General features: G+C 38.0%; 1 protein-coding gene across 2 annotated transcripts in view; it reads right to left on the bottom strand.

Annotated features, from left to right (window-relative positions):
• PDE6C (phosphodiesterase 6C) overlaps positions 1-15,192 on the bottom strand; it is a 28,889-nt gene extending 13,697 nt beyond the window's left edge. For both annotated transcript variants that reach the window (XM_054072131.1, XM_009570661.2), the window contains exons 1-11: positions 14,502-15,192; positions 4,345-4,497; positions 4,141-4,230; positions 3,772-3,912; positions 3,169-3,243; positions 3,019-3,083; positions 2,843-2,909; positions 2,093-2,140; positions 1,745-1,894; positions 911-1,054; positions 759-827 (exon numbers count right to left, since the gene is read on the bottom strand). In XM_054072131.1, the coding sequence (XP_053928106.1) occupies positions 759-827; positions 911-1,054; positions 1,745-1,894; positions 2,093-2,140; positions 2,843-2,909; positions 3,019-3,083; positions 3,169-3,243; positions 3,772-3,912; positions 4,141-4,230; positions 4,345-4,497; positions 14,502-14,981 (1,482 nt within the window). In that variant the 5' untranslated portion in view covers positions 14,982-15,192. The remainder of the gene's footprint in view (positions 1-758; positions 828-910; positions 1,055-1,744; positions 1,895-2,092; positions 2,141-2,842; positions 2,910-3,018; positions 3,084-3,168; positions 3,244-3,771; positions 3,913-4,140; positions 4,231-4,344; positions 4,498-14,501) is intronic.
• Positions 15,193-20,532: the final 5,340 nt, after the last annotated feature.

The raw sequence follows: 20,532 nt of genomic DNA, 5'->3' as shown, positions 1-20,532 counted from the left end.
GTGGGAGTTGATTCATTGTTTTCTTGCAGCACATCTTTGAGTTTTGTTTCAGCCAAAGTAAGCCAGTGCATGTGCTCCAGGACTGCTCCACACGTAAAACCAAAATACACTAAGTGAGCATGAAAAGAGTTTTCCTCCAAAGAGACACTCCTTTTCTAGGCTGAAATAAAAAGGCAGCACAGTCTGGGGAAAAAAAGTGACTAATATTTGTTTATCTAGTAGCATAGTTTTAACTGATTAGTTCAAATCTGTTTCATCACTGTGAAGTCACTGATCACTGTCTTTGGACTTCTCTGCCTAAGGAAATGGAGGAAAATTAATCTGAGAGTAGGGTAGTTCCACTGGATGCTCCTGCATGTACTCTCTTACTCCAGATGAAAGTGACCTTACATCAGTGTCCCTTCTTTTATTTTCAAAATAAAATAACTTCAATTATAGCTATTGCACTGTCCCCGTGGATATTTAGAGACCTTAAACAATGTAAATGTTACTTCATATAAATGTTTCTATATAAGTCCGACTATCCAAGACTATTGACACATATGGAGGACTGAATGTTTCCTTGTAGGTAACAGTGGGGGCTGCACATAGAAGAAGCAAAGAGATTGATGAGGTTTTATTAAATTAGCTCCAACTAGCTTGTGGAACTGGTAGCTAAAATCAACTGTATTAATCAGGATTTGGCTATATATACCTTTTCTTGTAATGAAGACATCTGATATAAACATGCTACCAGAATTTTGAGTTTAATGACTTACCAAAATCCTGATAAGATCCTTTTGCTCACATTCTTCTATATTATTTACATTTAATTTCTCCTTGTATTTCTGAAAATGAAAATGAGTAAGAAATTCAGGTTTTGTGTATCAAATTTCCCACTTCAATTTTGTGACTGTTGACAGAAACTTACCAGTATAGATTCAACTTCGGCAGGAGTGGCCTTTGTTTGGTACATGAGCATTTCCTGAGCAATGTCTTTCCTGTTTTCAAGCTTGTTCATTTTGTCATATGTGTCAGTATTTAAAACAGACCACCCCAGGAACTGTGTAAGAGTCTGGAACAAAGCCAAGCAAAGAGAAGATGACATCAAGACAATTAAATATAACTGACAATTTGAGGTTCCTTTTCTTAAACTCCAGTTTCTTGTAGTGCCCTTTGCAAAGCAATGTGTAACTCTACTTGATAGAGACTTTTACCTTCCCTCAATAACTTCTGTTACCACCTCACAGCTTTTAATGATGTTGTTTGTCCTTATCTAGAACTTAAGGGCTCGTTTTCCCATTTTGTGTACAGGACTTTGAAGCTTATGAAGCCTGAGTTGTCCCAGTGGACTTGGATACACTGCATAGCACTTTATCCTGTCCAAGTGCATGTGATCATGAACGGTCTAGGAACTCCCATGACCAGAGACATGTTATCCATTGGCAAACAGCACAATATACCTGCTTACCTAATGCTACTTAAGAGATGCTGAACGTAACTAAAAAGTCAAATGACTAAAAATAAAATTATATCTGACTGTTGTTCATTATTGGAATGTGAATGATCTCATGAATTTTCAGGTTTATAAAGGGAAATAAAATTTCTGATTCTTAAGAAACTCTGTAGTAAAGAAAATAGACTTTTGGTTAGATGTTAATATAGCCTATTTGAAAAATTTTAGGCATTTTAAAATTGCTTTCTATAATAATATTTTTATTACTGTCATATAGCACCTTAGAGCCTCTAATCCTATTAAACTTACTTCAATGATCTGTTCGTCATACTCGTCAAAAGGTTTTCCATCTTTCCTATTGTAAAATGTTGCAACTCCCACAATTTCTTCTTTTTTGTTGACAATAGGCAATGACAGGACATTTTTTATAACCCATCCAGTCTCATCCACTGCTCCTTTCTGCAGGAAAGCCAAAGAACAGAGAATGCTGTATACTTCTTTGAAAGTAGTAATACAAGTATTGTTATAGACAATGTAACATTAACACCTGTACATCACAAACAAAGGAGAAATCATTTATGTAATCAACTGTGATTGGAGTAAAGCAGTAGCATATTTTTGTATGATAGCTAAAATTATTAATATTACTGGAATTACCTGAAATGCGAAATATTCATCTGCTGGTGCATTCATCATGTTACAAATCTGCAGCATAAAGAAAAGGAGACATTGTTTAAATGGAATATAATGTGCACCAAGACTTGGCCTGATATTTTAGATAACAGGGAGCCCCTAGCTAGCTACGGAAATTAAATCTGTTCCTATTGAATTAGATGTGTTTGCTGTAACAGACATCATTCTGGAGCACTTGCAGTGAAGTCCCTCGTGAAAGATGTCTCATAGGGAATAAGCAAAATGGTTGAGAAAATCAATTCTAGTTTAAAATGGTATGGGTTACAGAAAGAAATGACTGAGAACTAAGGGCTAAGTCCTCACTGTTAATAATAACTGTCAGACATCACAACTTCGAGTTACATATGTGGTCTATGCAAGAAGAGATAAGAAAAAAAGAAAAATTTGAAACTGTGCATGTGATGATTTTCTGACTTTGACATTTTATTGTGAGACTTATCGCACCTGGAAAGTGACATTTGATGCATACATCATTCCCCCAATGTCACCACAATCAGAAGGAAATTTTCATGATGTTTTGGACATTTGTGCTGAGGATTTGTTTCCATCCAAACTACTGATTCACATGATTTTGCTGGGAACCAATGACACTGGAAGCAGCATGATATTTTTGTAGGGTTTTTTGGCCATGGGAAGATTTGGGGCTTTGTTTTGATGAATCAGAAGAACTGCATGAACTAAAACTCTTAGGTTGTACTTTTGCTATGAACTTACAAATCCATTTTCTGCAACATAGGTTGGCAGTCCACTGACAAGACACCAGTGATCTGCTGGAGGTGACCTTTAGAAAGAGAAGGAAATTAAATGATTTCTATGATACAGAGGTTATTATTCTATCCCAGCAATACACCTAATTATCACACGTTTTCAGGCTGCTGATGAATACTCACGGAATGACTTTGATTTCTTCTTTTCCATGTAAAATGTAGTCAATAATCTTATAAAAGTTGACTTCCTAAATAAAAATAGAGAAACATGTAGGTGGCCTGTACCTCAATATCAAAATAAAGATTAATAAAAAGAAAAATTAATATCCTCACTCGTCCATCTGGTGTCTTGGGGCCTTTGTAAGGCTCTGCCTCCCCTAGCCGGATTGGCCACTCATCGTAGAACTCCTGAGAAAACAATACACAGGGTTCAGCAAGAGGAAATAAAAAACAGTTCTGTGTTGGTAGATATCATGACATTTCCTTCTCCATAGCTGTGCTATGGTCACATTTCAGAAAATATTTTAAAAAATTGTTAAATAAATTCCAGGAAAGATATGTTTGGCAGCAAAGTGCAGGCTAATCTGAAGCTTATGTCTGGGTGGTTACATGCCTAAATTTTTATTTTAGAAGGCAGTTGTTTATAAAGCAATAATCAGACCTGCTCTTCTCTCTTCTACCTTTTCTTAGATGGAATTACTAATATGAAAAATTATTTCAGAATTAGCCCTTATGTTTATCATGGTTGTATCCTTTTCTATGCTTATATATTGCATGTACTTTTTGTAATGTGGTTATATTTTATATAAACTATCCCAAACTTTGCATGGTAACTTTGCGCTGGAAAAACACGGAACAAATTAATTAGAAGGATGGATTTTATAACTTAAAGTTAGAAGTAGTGCATTTCTATCAACTTGGCAAAATGATTGTTACCTTCTCTTTAGTCATGTCCAGCAGACCGACAGAATATCTTTCACAATTCAAATACATTCGAATAGTATACAGTGCTTTGTGAAACTGCCGCTCTATATCTGTTAACTCTTCAAATACTTTGTTGGCAGACCACAAGAGCATCTATTTATAACAAAAGAGAATGAGGGTAAATGTTAACAACAGTAAGAAAACATAACCATATGAATCCTAGACATTACAGAATAAAATAAGCTGCATTAGTGTTCTCAAATGAAAAAATCTAAAGGGATGTTATTGTTACTTCAATAAGCTTGCAAGAACATAAAATAGTGGGAATGATAATGATTTCATACAAAAAAGAAGCATAATGATTAACAAATTCTTCTATACCTGACTTCTTCGGGATTCAATGTTGTAGAGGTACGCAGTATGATGGTGTCTTAGGGCCAAAGATATAAAACTGAGGTATTTTTTAAACACCTACAAATGACAAAGAGCAAAAATAAGACAAAAGTATCAAATCATGAGGGAGATTCACTAGAACTGCTTGTGGAACTAACAACTGTAATGTTGTGTGACATTTCAGGTTATTACCTCTTCATCCTCTTTTGAGAACTCAGTGGCATTTACTTTGTTGAGTGCCATCACAACAGCGAGCACCTCTTTACCCTGCACAATTGGGGTTGCCATCATACTGAGTGTTGTATAACCAGTTTTTTTGTCCATAAAGTCAGAAAAATGGTTGTTCTGGAAAAAAAAGGGGGGGGGGGAGGGCACAAATGAAATGCATAACAAATAGTTATACTCAATACTCAATCTTTTCAAGTTACATGTTCAAGCTTAACTTACACATGGGCTATGAATATACCTTCTGAAACCAAGTTCTGTACAGGTTCTTATTAGAATGATGAGGAACTAAAAATATGAGAAAATCTAGAATAATCTATGAAGAGTTTCTGTTTACCTGAGAATCTCGCATGTAAGAAAATGACTTCATAGCAATGTTAATATTTATTATTATTTAATTATTTCTGTAGATAAAATTCATAATGCTGTCCCAATACACAGTATTTAAAACTACCATCTCTCCTGAATGTATATTGATAGAAATGCTTCTGGCAGAGAGGCATCCTCAGCAGGTATTCATCTGGCTGAGCTGTTTATTACTCCTTCCTGACTGACAGGCTCCCAATCTGCTGCTCCCAGCCCAACATGTTCTTCTGGTTAATGGCAGGGTGTAGGACCTGGGGATCAGGACACAAAGCTGCTTTTGTTGGGTGTGTGATCCTGTGGGAATGAAACCACGTGACAAGTGGACAAGCCACAGCTAAGTACCACACTGCTTTCATCCTTGAAAGCGAGTGCTCAGGAGGGGTTCATAAAAGCTATTGTTTTCATTCTTTTGTGTAAATAATACTGGGGGCCAGTTCACGTTTCATGGAAATCTGTTAAATTTCCTCATAGAAAAAAAAAAAAAAAAATCTTGGTTTTTCTTTGAAATGCTTAAGTGTTCTCTCTAACTTAAAAGAAAACGATTTTAAATTTCTCAGGGAAATCTCTTTGTTAAGGGTTGTTGTGTTTTGTGACTTTTTTACAACAATACATCTAAATGAGCTGAGTTATGAGTTGGGGGACTGAAAACTGTCAATATTTACATACAGAGAACTGACGTGGTTCTACTGAGCCACTGAAAGAGCCAAACTGTCTTCATTGAGCCTTTTCCATCCCCTCACATCTGCCACTTCAACAGGTCAGTACTCAGCTTCTTCAGAGACATGAGCACTCAAGTCGTGGTCTACAGTCAATGGTGGATTATCCTTGAATTTTCTTTAACAGGTGCGCTTCTGATTTCTCAAGGTGGTGAGTGATTGGTGCTAAATGAGAACGTCAAGAGGTGGCGAGGAGTGGCAAAGTTCCTGTTTTCTCTTTTCCTCAGAGAAAGGTATAGGGGTATCACACTTAACAGACATCCAGGGAAAATGCCAGTCAATCTGTCTCTCCTGCGTAAGAATCAAATACTGCCTTGAAATCTGCTAAACAAGAGTGTTATTACATGGAAATATTTTATTTTATTTTTTCTGATCGTTCTGTTTTGGGGTGTCTTTCTGAGCCTCCGGAACAGTTTCTGAATCTCTTACTGTTTTAGCCATTCTAAGTAAAGTGAATCAGATAGAGAATTTGACCCTGGTTTTCTTGGCCCCAATTTGACCTCTCTGCCTCACCAAGAGCATCTAACGCAGCGGCAAGGCCCAAGTTCCTGGTTTTAGAGTGCTGTGTGCCGCTATGAGGGAATAAACACAAATTTCAGACAGTCCTAGATTTCTGAATCTTTAAAAGAGACTTGTACACACCAGGTGAGCTGAATCAGCAGGACACAGGTGAAGAATCTTAATTTGTTTAGTAACTCCAGACTGAAGGTAAAAGCAGTGGTGTTCAAAAATGTGCAGAAGAAGTCATACAATTTTTGCAAATGATAGGAAAAATTTAAAGAATGCAAATCTGCGTTAATAAACAAAAAGTTCAGTAACCAGAAGCCATCCTGAGTAGTACCTAGATTGCACATGACACGCATAGACAAGCAAAAATTTGTCCTTAGATTTAGGCTTTTCATTATTCAATATTTTGCACATAATTGCCAGGAGTTTCAAAGCCTTTATTTCCAATCAAGGTTTTTAAATGTTTTCTCTTGATAACACGAGCTCCTTTTATTTTCAAGGAAAATTACTTTTCACAATGTCTGGAAAATCAACTTCATAGATAAACCAGAAATATGCGTTATAGCACCAGAAAAGTGTCTCGTTGTTGCCATGAATATATGAATGTGAGGATTTTATATTTGAGCCTATTTCTATGTTTATTTGAGCCTGATCTTTTGAATCCAACAATCTTTCAGAGCAAGATTTGAACTTCAACTCCCAAGTAAATCATAAAATAGGCTTTTTAAATAAATGAGAGAAAGATGATTTATTGATAACTCTCCAACTGTAGTGCAATTGCAAGCATTTTCTACTATGTCCATTTAAAGCTAAGATGCATAGCTACTTACTGAATCCTAAGGTATGCAACATGCATTAAGCTAGTGCCAGTGTACAGGAGTGGAAAATCAGGATGCCTCTTTGTGTGCATCTTTCTTTTATAGGTGATGGGTAATCAGAGAGGGGGTTGACAGGCTACTATGGATATAGCCTATGCACTTGAAATTAGTAGCTAATTCATGTTTCTTGATTCTCAAAACCATGACACCAGTTTTATCTCACTGTAACTTACTAACAGTACTCCTTCTTCTTCTTATTATTATTATTATTAACCACTTACCAATAAAATATCAATATAATGCTCTATGCTTAGATCTTTTGGCCTCAAGTTTTTAATTCACTGAAGTTTTATAAGCCTAATTTTCATCTCACAGCTAGCAGTTGTATTTATGAAATCAGGAGTTACTCACTGTTGTGAAAACAGTGTGATTACACCTCTGTTAAAGGGGAAAATAATGCCATTCTTTCTAAATAATTTTTACTTTCCTCATACAGCAGTTGCAAATCAACTTTCTTACTGAGCCTATTCCACATCTGATTCTGAATTGTAGCTACACAACTGTAAGTTTGTGTTTGTAATAAGGCAAAACAAATACAATTGAGAAAAACTCAATCCCATGGGAACCACAGGCATTTTGAGAAGAAAGTTAATTCTAAAAGACTGCTCAAGGAGGTAATACTTTACAGTTATGTAGGGTTTTTTTAAAAAAAGACCTGTTACTTTATTGTTTCTGAAAAGTTCTGACTGACAGACTGCCCAGAAAAAAAGAAACAACTGGTGTCTCTCTTATTTCATAGTTCTCCCTGCAGATCTCAGTTCCTTTCTTGGAACTGACATGTTCTGTGTTTCCTTTCACAAGTTTTTAAAGACTTTATTTCTTTTGTGATGAATTCTTCTTCATTGGCTGATCTTAGATGTCCTACAATTCATTAAGCAAACTCTGAAAAAGAGCTCTGAATTTCTAATCTTTCACAGCCTTTATTCTATGCCCAGCTTACAAAACAATGAAGGCCATCATTCCAATGTTCACCTGTCCTACGTTATTTAATAAAGGATGTACATCTCCCAGTTCGTAATGTTATCCTGTGATTTGCAATGCTGTGCTCTAGAGCACCAAGCTAAGCCTTGAGCATTTCTGATTGGATTAACAGCAAAATGCAGCCTAAGGCAAGTGAGTTTGACACTTTTGGAAACTCCAGGTCAAAGTCTGTTGCGTAAATTATCCATTGAGTGTAAATTTGATCAGAAAATGAAAAAAATATTCTAAATAATGAGACAGTGTAACCATTGCTAATTTAGTTGCCATTGCGCATGCAAAAGGTATGTAATTTATACAAATGCAGGAAAGACAGAGAGATGGAGAAGAGGGAGAAGCAACTCAAAACAAAAGAATAAAGGAACAAGGATGTGTCTTCCATGATCAGATAGTCAGAGTAAAGATTCACTGCTCTGGTTCATTTGAGGTAATAGGAACTCAGCTTGTTAGTACTGAGGCTTCTCACATCTCCACTTATTCCCATTCACCTCTCGTTTATTCCCAATTACTTTTAATTCACACCATCAGCATCTTCACTACACCTGTAGTTTGAAATACTAGGAAACAAGACTTAGCAATAAGACTTTGCTTCCTTGTCTGGGAGCCTTTTTCAGAAGCAGCACAAGGTTATTTTGTTCATGTCGCACAGATAACATTTACACCTTGGTTTTCATAGATTCACAGAATAGTTTGGGTTGCAAGGGACCTTAAAGATCATCCACTTCCAACCCCCCTGCCATGTGAGGGGACACCTTCCACTGGGTTGGGTTGCTCAAAGCCCGATCCCACCTGGCCTTAAACATCTTCAGGGATGGGACATTCACAACTTCTCTGGGCAACCTGTCAGTGCCTCACCACCCTCACAGTAAAAAAATTCTTCCTAATATCTAGTCTAAATCTCCCCTACTTCAGCTTAAAATCGTTACCCCTCACCCTATCACTGCAATCCCTGATAAAAAGCCCCTCCTTCTCTTTTCTGTAGACCTCCTTTAAAGCACTGGAAGGCTACTATAAGTTCTCCATGGAGCCTTCTCTTCTCTAGGCTAAACAAGCCCAGCTCTTTCAGTTTGTCCTCATATGGAAGATGTTCCATGTCCTTCCTGGGCTGAGGACTCCAGGACTGAACACAGGACTCCAGGTGAGGTCTCATCAGAGCTGAGTAGAGGGGGAGACTCACTTCTGTTGACTTGCTGGTCACGTTTCTTTTGATGCAGCCCAGGATATGATTGGCTTTCTGGGCTGTGAGTGCACATTGCTGGCCCATGTCCAGTTTTTCCTCCACCAGTACCCCCAAGTCTCTCTCAGCAGGGCTGTCTTAATTACTTAATCTCCAGCTAATATTGATACCAGGGGTTACCCTGACCCAGGTGCAGGACCTTGCACTTGGCCTTGTTGAACCTCATGAGCGTCACATGGACCCACTTGTCAGGCTTGTCCAGGTCCCTTTGGATGGCATCTTGGCCCTCAGGTGTGTCAACTGCACCACTCAGCTTGGTGTTGTCTGCAAACTTGCTGAGAGTGCCCTTGATCCTGCTGTCTATGTCACTGATGAAGATATTAAACAGTACTGGTACCAATACAAACCCTGGAGGGACACCACTCATGACAAGTCTCCATCTGTAGCCCTATCATAGAAGGCCACCAAACTTGTCAGGCATGATTTTCCCTTAGTGAAGCCTTGTTGGCTGTCACCAATCACCTCCTTATTTTCTGTGTGCCTCAGCAGAGTTTCCAGGAGCATTTAATCCATGATCTTCCTAGGCACAGAGGTGAGACTTAGAAGTCTGCAGTTCCCCAGGTCTTTCTTTTTCCCTTTTTTTAGAAATCATGGAATCATAGAATAGTTTTGGTTAGAAGGGACCTTGAAGATCATTGAGTTCCAACCCTCCTGCCACAGGCAGGGACACCTCTCACTAGACCAGGCTGCCCAAGGCCTCACCACCCTCATGGTGAAGAATTTCTTCCTAATGTCTAGTCTAAATCTGCCTCTCTCCAGTTTATACCCATTGCCCCTCATCCTATCACCACAAGCCTTTATCACCACAGTCCCTCTCAAGCTTTCATGTGGCACCCTTCAGATACTGGAAGGTCACTATAAGATTCCCTCAGAGCCTTCTCTTCTCCAGGTGGAACAACCTCAACTCTCAGCCTGTCCTCATAGGGAAGGTGCTCCAGCCCTCTGATCATCTTTGTAGCCCTCCTCTGGACCCATTCCAACAGCTCCATATCCTTCTTACATTGAGGATTCCAGAACTAGACACAGTATTCCAGATGAGGTCTCACAAGAGAGGAATAGAGGAGCAGAATCACTTCCCTTGACCTGCTGGCCACGCTTCTTTGAATGCAGCCCAGAATACAGTTGGCCTTCTGGGCTGCGAGAGCACATTGCCGGCTCATGTTGAGCTTCTCATTGACCAGCACCTCCAAGTCCTTCTCTGCAGCGCTGCTTTCTAGCACATCATCCACCATCGTGTACTGAAAATGGGGATTGCCCCGACCCAGGTGCAGGACCTTACACTTGGCCTTGTTGAACCTCATGAGGTTCTCAGAGGCCCACTTCTCCAGTCTGCCCAGGTCCCTCTGGATGACATCCCATCCTTCTGATGTGGCAACTGCACCCCTCAGCTTGGTGTCCACTGCAAACTTGCTGAGGGTGCACTCAATCTCGCTGTCAATATAATTGATGAAGATATTAAACAGCACGGTCCCAGAACAGACCCCTGAGGGACACCACTTGTCATGGATCTCTTCTAGCTTTACAGAAGTCTAGATAGATCACATCCATCGGTTTACCTGTGTCCACTACTGCGGTTATCTCATCATAGAAAGCCACCAAGCTGGTCAGACAGGACTTGCCCCTCGTGAAACCATGCTGGCTGCCATTAATCATCTCCCTGTCCTCCATGTGCTTTAGCATAGGTTCTAGAAGGATCTGTTCCATGATCTTCCCAGGCACAGAGGTGGGGCTGACAAGTTGGTAGTTCCCAGGGTTGTTTCTACCCTTTTCAAAAATGGGAGCAACGTTTCCCTTCTTCCAGTCACCAGGGACTCCTCCTGATTGCCATGACTTTTCAAATATCATGGAGAGTGGCTTGGCAACCACATCAGCCAGTTCCCTCAGGACTCTGGGATGCATCTCATCAGGTCCCATAGACTTGGGGATTATGTTTCCCCTTTTACAGTCAGCAGGGACTTCACCAGCCTGGAGTTTGAGCACAGGCACATTCCCATGAATCTGAAACTCCTGTCACTTCAGATGGGCCTGGAATTGAAATCTCTCCTACCCTTGTATTAAAGAGAAGTAGAGCTCCCAGAAAAAAGAAGACTTATGCAAACTGAAGGTGGATCAGTTTACAAAGAGATGATACAAGTGCTTGCAACTTGGAGATGTATTTAAGTCATTTTGTATCACAGGACTCCGGTAGTTATGTTAGATCCCGTAATGATCACTGCTCTGGCTGCTTAATGAGTTGGAAGCACCAGATTCTCTTCACCCTCTGTTATTTCTTTATTTCACTGGGGGTTATGGATTCCAGCGTACGATGACTAAAACTGAGGGCTTGTTATTTTAGCATCAGAACATCTGACTCCTTTTCTGGATCTAATCCTAAAGCCTTTACTTCTTTTGAAACATTTTTTCAATATTTATATAATTTTATATTCTACTATAAGCAGGAATTGAGTTTCCAGTCCTCAGTTAAATCTTTGCTTTAAGTATCTCTGAATTAAAAGGAATAATGCAAGAATTTAAATACATGATGGATTAAAGAAAATTATATATTTATAGTCTTTATTATTTGTTCTTATAGGCTGAGAATGTGAGATTTCTGTTCCCCAAAAGAAATGCTCCTTATTTAATTATTTCTTAGCTCTTAGTTTTACGTGGAAATAATGCCTTAGGAAAAGATATAAGGTAATTGCACTCTTCTTTATCATGTTGTCCATGTTATCAGTTAATTATTAAAGAATATTAATGAACATATTAAATTTTATGCAGTCTATTATTTTACTTTGGAGTATTTGACTCACATACTCTGCCAGACCCTGGAAATAATGGCAAATTATTAGGGTTGTGGTCCTGTCCGGCCTCCTGTTTCTCACTGCTGTTAAATCCTGGATTAAATGCTATTAGCTCCTGCATTCAACAGGTTCATAATCTTGTGCAGGAGGGGACTGTTCTGTCTACTAAGTTAATTATGGAAAGTCTGTATCTTTTCCTCTGCTTTTCTTTTCTGAAGCATTAGTCAGGATGAGGAGCTTCCTCACGTTTATTGGTACCTTTCCAGGTTGAAAAAGGAGATAATCCCCAAAGAACTGGCTACCAGGCACTAAAAGTGGAGTCTTTTTTTTCAATGAGTTATTACTGTTGTGATCTTTCATTACATTCACTCTTGTTATAAAGGGGTGGTGATTGAAGCACGAAAATGTCTCACCGTGAGTTTGTCAATGTCGTGTACTTAAGGCTTAAATAACACTATGCTATTTGGACATGGATTGTATCAACAGTAGAAAGTGGTTAGATATGACATCTTTACAAGTACTATAGCCATCTAGAATTATTCATTGCACATATTGTATTCTGACAAAGCACGTCAGGCAAAATTCCTCTCTGGCTTAACTCTACTTGTCACTTTTTACTCAGGATTTTGGTGAGAGACAATCTAGTTTGGTTGAAGTGCGCACAAAGTGATCTGAAAAATAATTATCCTTTCAAAAACATGCTGAAGCCTTCAGTGACTCCCTATTTCTGTTGCCATAGACCAATTATACTCCTTAAATGTTACAGATTAAAACTGTAGTTCTGGGTTCCTTAGAGAGGTGAAGACTGAGCTGACGTTAGTGGGAGCTTTGCCAGTGTGAGGAGTGTGGATTTGGACACAATTTTTTTTATAAATAGAATAGAAATGCTGACAGTTTTGAGACCTTCAGGGCTGTTTTTAAATAACAAATCTTGGTCCCAGAGAAGCCTCTATGATTTTTGTTATTAACTTATAAGATGTCAATGTTTCGATGATGTTTATTTACCAAATGTGGATTAATAGCATCATAGCTTAACTGCACATTAATAATAGCTGAACAGATATTCAGACAATGTCAATTAATATATGAGTGCAAAATGTATACCTAGCAGGATTAGAGGGACAGAGAGGTTCTCTTATTTAAGCATATTCAAATTGTATTTGTCACAACATTTTGAACAAATGTTATTACTAACGGAGAAATATTTGGGCAGCCCTGCTCTGGGCACCTCTCACATAATGATATTAAGAGCAGTGCAGTGTCTGATAGAAGGCACATCTTTTTTGATCCTCCTGATCTTTTCTCATGTAATCAGCCTTATGAATTTAGAAGGATTATCCTCCAATCTCCCCATGTGCTGGTAAGAGGCAGTAAGTCAGATGCTTCTTGTCAGAACAGCAGCCATTGAAGAAAGCATCTTAGTGGGCAGTTAACAATCAACTGATTTGTTTTCTCAAATCAGTCATTCTTCTGTTTGATCCCATGATTCCTACTTACGTTTGAGGTAGTTTACTACATATTGGAATGTTCTTTTCACATATATATAAATATATTCATTTGTTTCTGAGCTTTGAAAGTAGTCCTATATTTATTTATGCCTGCCAGCTTTTAAGGTGATAAAACACATCACTTTTTGTTTACCTCCTGGAGAACATAGATAATTTCAGTGTAAAACAGTTATTGCTGTTTGTGTTATACTTAGGACACTGAGATGGTTTCCATCTCTAAAATGCCCCAGAATTTAAAATTGACTGTCTAGGAAATACTAAGAAGCCAGTCTGTCATCCTTTACAACTATCTTAGCACCATTTGATTATGCTGAGCTTTTGCACATAAAACAAAAAAGAGATGGTGTCATCAATTGGTAACATAAAGTTTGCTGTTTTAAAGAAATCTACAACAGCAAGAGTACATTTATGTTTCCCTGTGTATTTCAGAGCAGATTCTAAAGCAGTTCTTATTCATGCATGTTTAATTTCTATTAGATAAATCATCATTTTAATTATTTGTAATAACCCTTACCAGCACCATAACTAAAGAACATGATTCTGTGCAAATTCAACAGGACCTCTGAAAATGCCAGAGCAGCTCTGACTCATTAGTTCTCTTCTATAGAGGGTTCCAAACAAAAGCCTTGGATCCCATCATACTACAGCTTTGGAGCCATTTTAAATTCAAAGTCAAACTTCAAACTGAACATATATGTTGACATCATCTTCATCTGGTTTCATTTGCCTACTTATAAGGAAGCATCCTCATTACAAAAGCTGCAAATTAATTATATTCAGAGGTGCATGTATGGCAACAGGGGATGATAAGGGAGAACATCTGAAAGCCCATACCAGCAACAGAGTAGGAGCCTGCCTTGGTTCAACCGAAACACAAATACTTCTCTGTGTCTATTAATCTAATATTCTTCTCCCTTAGTATAGTAAATTACTTTACAACTGTGGTGCAAGGGTACTGGAAACACCTCACTAGGCTACATGACATGGCTCTACTGGATTTTAAGCAAATTCTGCTGCTGCTCTTCTCATGCTTTTGGTCTGGATTCCTGTCTCTGTAATGTTTTTGAAGAACAACTCCATACTGCAAGCCCTGTGCAGGAAGCTAAGTAAGCAAATACTCAGAATCTTATTCCCCAAGAGGAGTCACTTACCTTTTTTACATCAGGTATATTAAAAAACTTCTTGGTATGAGCAACCCATCCCGCTATCCCGATATCCAAAGGAAAAACAGTCTCGTTGTCTGGATTCACCAAATTCTGCTCATAGCTGGAAGTTGGAGTGACATCAAGAAGCCTGGTTGCTACCTCTGGAATACCATTTCGGGCACGACAAATAAACATACTACACCGATCAGCTGCCAGCAGCTGTGCCAACCTCTGCAGGGCCTTGTGCACAATCTTTTCCATAGTGCCTGCTTCATCTTGGATTTCTGTTAGCAGCTCAAAAAGTATGTTACATTCCTCCAGACGGGACATGTCTTTGAAGCTGACTCCTTCCTTCACATCTCCAGCGCTCACTTTAAAGATACTTCCCAGCACTTCTGCCCTCAATTTTCGGTCGAAATACTCCTTGGCAAACTGGGGGTTGTTCTCCAAGTATTTTTCAACATCATCTTTATTTACCTCACCCATTTTTGCTGATTCTTCTTAGGATTTCTTTTAGAACCGCATCACCATCCAAGCAAGAGTGGTAGCTTGAAGTTCTAACCTTATACTAGTAAGAAAACAGTACTTTGTACATCTTGTATAGCTCACAAGCATAGTACATTCACCTTCCTCTATGGCTTCTAAGCCTTCTAAAACTCTTGAAGCATGACAGAAGGCACTGGCTTAGCATCTTCTTAGTGGGAGATCTTGGAGACTACTAATTAAAGAGACGTCAGGACACTAAACCCCTGAGCATTCTTAGCTCATAAATCCTGAGGGAATCATTTCAGCATTTTAAACTAACCAATTAATTCTTAGACCTTATAAAATTGTTGGATGTGTAGGTATGTATACCTGTGTGTTATCTCCTTCATTCAGTTTGTATGTTGTACCATACACACAAAAGTTCCCACTGAAACTCAATACGAGGAATTCCACTTACTTAGCCCACATTATACACGTGCTCAGATGTACACACGTGTATTTGTGAGAGGTACTTAAGGGGAGGAAAACAGAATGTTGCAGAGAAAATTTTAAAATTGCAAAGTGTAGTTTTCCTCAGAATAGTCAGGATATCATCGAAATTGTTACTACTAAAAGTCAATAGCTATGAAGTTAACATGCACAAAATGGGTGAAATCCTAAAGACCTTACAAAGGCCTGAGCTTCCTCAAGTGATTTACCCAGGTGAAGGTGGGGCAAAGTAATTAGAATTTGACTCAGCACAGCCAGATATGACATATATAATATTTTTTAAAGGAAACAGTAAAATCAGAAAATGGCTTGAATTCAAATTAAGTACAGGAGATAGTAAAATTTTTACTCTATGGGTGCAAATTTCTGGACAGGGTCCTACAAGTAATGTAGTTTCTTCTGTGACTTCTTCAGAAAACATGGGATATCTCTGCTCTCTTAAATAGCCTGAAAATGCCAGAGTGGGCAAAGAGGGAACCTTGAGTCTGGTTGCGTTATAATGTGTTTGAAGTTAATTACCATTCTAGGTTCAGCATTACTCACATGAATGGAAAAGGAGTGATGAAAACCGTTGAATTTTAGGAGCAAACATCCCAGGGCTACATGAGTAAGACAGCTGAGTTTGCGTGCCAACTATGGCAGCAAATTAGTTATGTTCATTGAAATAGATCCGAATTTCAGCACAGTAGGAGAGCTGCAATGTGACTAATGTCTATTTGTGACATCCACAGGGATCAGAGAGCAGAAAGAGCTTCTTATTATAAGGAAAATAGACCATACACCCTTTGGCAATTCTTAATTTGAAAAGAGTAATTGTCAAAGTACAACTTTGTCTATCTGCCAGAGGCTACAGCCTGTCAACATCCATTTTTATCAACAGATCTAAAAGAATCAACACAGGCAACTGACACTGATCCTCTTGTGCACAAAGAACAGGTCAGTGATTGGTCTGTAATGGTAGCTAACTCAGTACATTAGTTTTCCCTCTGGCTGTGATATGAAACACTCTGTGAGACACTGATTTTTGCCAGATTGCAGTTGCCATAAAGATTTAAAAAAAGCATATGAAAACCAGCAGAGCATGGACAAATTCTGGCCTTGTTCCTTTTCTCTGGCTGGGTTACTTTCCTCTAGCAGTGCGGGGGCAGCATAGGACCCTCAATGGTGGGGCAGCACTGCAAAAGCAGCACAGCAAGAAGTTCTCACCACTGTGTGCATGTACAGTTCACAAGAAGACAGCAGATAAATGCACATATATCTTAATCTTTTAATATTTTTTCATAATTTGATCAATACATATAAAAGGAACAGAGACCAGAAAATAATTTTATATGTATCTACAGAGTTAAATTACTTCTCTTCATCTGTCACCTTCCTGATTTGTAGCTCAATACTTCTCATGTCCTCTTTAAAAACCAGAATGTTGAAGCATGCTAATGAAATTGTGAGAAGGAATAGGAACATTTTTTTGCATTATTAATTTGGTCATATTTTCCTACTGACTTTGGAACAAACTACATAGTGGTTTCTTCAAAGTAGAAAAGGTCTATGGGAGATCTGTCTCATGCCCAACTGAAATGTTCTAGAAAATGATCTTCTGTATAGGAGATTTAAACCTTCATCTTTATCACATGTGAGAAACCAACTTTACAAATATTAGTTGTTCTTTATATTGTGATTACATTAATTCTATGAAATAGAGCAGCCTGTCACTCTCTGGAGGGAGAGTAGGTGAAGAGAGGTGACCTGACAGAGTTATGCAGTTTTCATGGGAGGTGGGGAGTGTTAACATTTTTGTAAGCTAATAATTTTATTTTCATGTGTGCCCACTTTTTTAATATGCAAGACCACCTAAAATGCCTATAGTTCCACTATATCTCCCTCATGCCCAGCTGTTTTTACAAATGATAAATTACATTATATGTACTTGAGATTACAAATAAAGTTCATATTTTAATTAGGCACTACTGTAAGGTGATAAGTATTTCTTTGTAACAAAGCATTTCAGATGCAGCTAGGTTGTCCTATCACTATCCTTATTCAACAAACTGTTTTCTTTTTTCTTAAGTTCAGTCTTACAATTGCATTCTTGCTCTGTAAAGTGTTTGTGAAATTGCATGGAAAGAAACATCAGAAAACAATAGAAGTTCTTTATGAATTTTGAGTCTGGAAGACAGTTTAGTTGGCTTTTTTTCAACAATTGCTCTAGCAGTCATGTTATGTTTCATTGTGGACTCAGTGCAGATATTGATTAACCATGAATAAGTAAAGTAAACCAAGAAGCTGAAGTGATTTGATGGAAATTAAAATTTAGTTTGGTACAGAAATGTACCATTTATGGAAGTCATCAGTTTAGAGTTAGGAAAATACAGTGTATTTGGATTGATGCTTTTTTAGTATTCTCAGTATTTTAATGAATCTGTAAATTAAACACTTAAACATTTCAGAACATTATCATTGTAATTAATTCTAAGGTTTCTGTGCTGGAATAAGACATTTATTTTCTGTTCCATCTCCTTTACTCTCGTTTTCCACACTACTGGACATTTTATCTTTAGTAATGCTAATTCCCGTTTGTATTTAGATTTATTGTAAGAAACTATAACAAAAAAATTGTTTCATTTTTCTGGGACTTTCAAACATGACTTTGGTCTCCTTTTTCCTAGAAATGTTTTTAATAAGTTCGCCTTCACCTATTAAGAAAATACATTTTAATGTAGGATTCATTATATGCATGGAGGTTTAACACTGGGGACTAACCTTGCACAGTCATTTTCACAGCACTTTTAAAGGCAAAAATAATATATGTTTTGCTTTGATTTTTTTTCTGTGTTTATGTGGTTTGATTTAAAACCACAATGACCTGGGTGCTGTATTTTTCAAATTGTTTTAGTTCCAGAGAACATCAGAAATGCGTGTGATTTTAATACATACAGTGTCATTTGCCTTTGACGTTCATAGCTACTACAAAAATCGAACTATTTATGGATTAGTTCTTAGTAGTAGACTGTTCTTGAGCCCTTGCCATACGTGGAAACTCCTAAGAAGGATAACTGACAGACGTGGTTATTTAAATAGATTCAAGCAGCACGTAAATGTCAAAGGTATTTATAAGGTTTCCCAGTTCAGCTCAGTGTTTCTATCAGAGTGTCTCTGCCTATCTTGACAGCAGTTAATGTAGTTCACTCAGTGAAAATGTTCTGAAGAAACACAGATCAAATGTATTTATTTTAATTGCATGGCTTTTAATGTGGACAGTTTTGTGTCCACTGTCTGGACACTGGAGATTCTTTTATATTACCTAAGAAATTAATACCCAGAAATATTATTGACCTTTTCTAAGTGTTAAGTTGTGAGAACAGATTCTATAGGTATTCATAGCTGGTATGGTATGCCTCTAACACAGTTTTTGGCACCAAAATGTTTTGATGGCACTGATAGGGCATGTTTTAGGGACATTTGTAAACAATTTCAACTGTCGTGTTTCTTTGAAAATAATTTTCTGACTGTTTTCTTACAAAATTAATCTTAAAAATGCAATGACCGAAGATAGTAAATTAACTGCTTTTCCGTATGGTTGCAAATTTTCATGGACCTTTAAAACTACCAAAAATTACCTCTGAGTCAACAGAGATTTTAGCTTCTAGGAGAGAGCTGTTGAAGTAACTGGCCAGTCTAGCACGAACCCTAACCTCGTTTGCCAGATGCATTGTAGCTTTGATCATGAGCGTGAGTTTCTTTGTAGCTTGGCATGTATTTCAGTATACAGACTGAGCAAAGGACTGCAGCTTTTTAATCTCATCCACTCACACATTCACTCCCCCGTGATCTTAGGTTACCTGACTGTTTTGTATTACTGAGAATATTCCTAAGCACTGCTGAAAAGGGTCTGACTCCACCTTCTTCATACTCACCTGGCAGATATTTATACATTGACAAGGTGCCCTGATCCCTTTTCAGGATGAACAGTACCAGCTCCCTCAGCCCCGGCTTTTGTCAGATTCTTTTATTGCTCAATGATCCTCATGGCTTTTTGCTGGACTTACTCCATTCTGTCCGTGCTTTTCATCATTCACCGTTTAAAGCTTTCTTCACAGGGCTAGCCAGCCTCTTGGCAAACTACAGCTTTGTTTCAAGTTGTTTCCAGTTCAGTAATACATCTATAAAAGACATTTGAACTCAGAATCACAATTCTCACAAAGGTTTGCTAAAGAGAATAAGGTTACCATTTTAAACTAGGTATGTTTAAATACTGTTTATAAAGGGTTCAGTGTAAATTTACTCCTTAAGCAGACTGTCACACCATTTAGTTACAAAAACAGGTAGCACACAGGCTGGCACGGTGCAAAAGCAAATCTTTTCAATTCCATTCTGTCCTTGACCTCTGTACTCAGAGTGCCACCAAGGGGAACAGTTGTGATGGTGACAGTCCACGTAGTCGTCCCTTACAAAGTACACGGAGCTCCTTGGCTCAGCTCATGCCATTTGTTGTGACTTGTTAAAATGAGCCTGGTTCTACGGGGCAGCGGCTACACTTGCATTTGCTCCTCTGTGCACACAGCAGTCATTCATTCCCCTGCAAAATAACTCCTACAATGGAAGTTTTTTCCCTGCCATTTCCTATGAAAACCTAACCTGTTTTGTGTAGTTTCTGTTTCTATTCCTAATGGAAAATATTGCAGAATTTTACAGGCTCTTAATGTAAAAAAATAGTTCAAGAGCAGAGCCACTGCCTGAAGTTAGCCTATTTTTTGGCCCTTAGACAAAATTCAAAGGCAGAAGACTTTTTGCCCCTTCAGTTAAATACAGTTCCAAAAATACATACTAACTTTTAAGAAACTTTCTATAATATTCAAAATATGCTGCCAGCTTCAAGCATTGGAATGAGGGGTCATACATGAAATTTATCAAGCTTGGTGTTGAATTTAGCAAAAGTTTTGTAAATATATGCTTTACATTAGAGATTATTTGCATGTTTATACTATAAATATTTCAATAATTCCTTTAAATTTAATTGTTTAGACTTTTCCAGAACCCATCAATCATTTGATGCCATTGACTT

This window comes from Cuculus canorus, chromosome 7, assembly GCF_017976375.1.
Source record: "Cuculus canorus isolate bCucCan1 chromosome 7, bCucCan1.pri, whole genome shotgun sequence".
In the NCBI taxonomy this organism is placed as follows: Eukaryota; Metazoa; Chordata; class Aves; order Cuculiformes; family Cuculidae; genus Cuculus; species Cuculus canorus.
The sequence above is the reverse complement of the archived record's forward strand: the minus strand, read 5'-3'. Positions and strand labels throughout refer to the sequence as shown.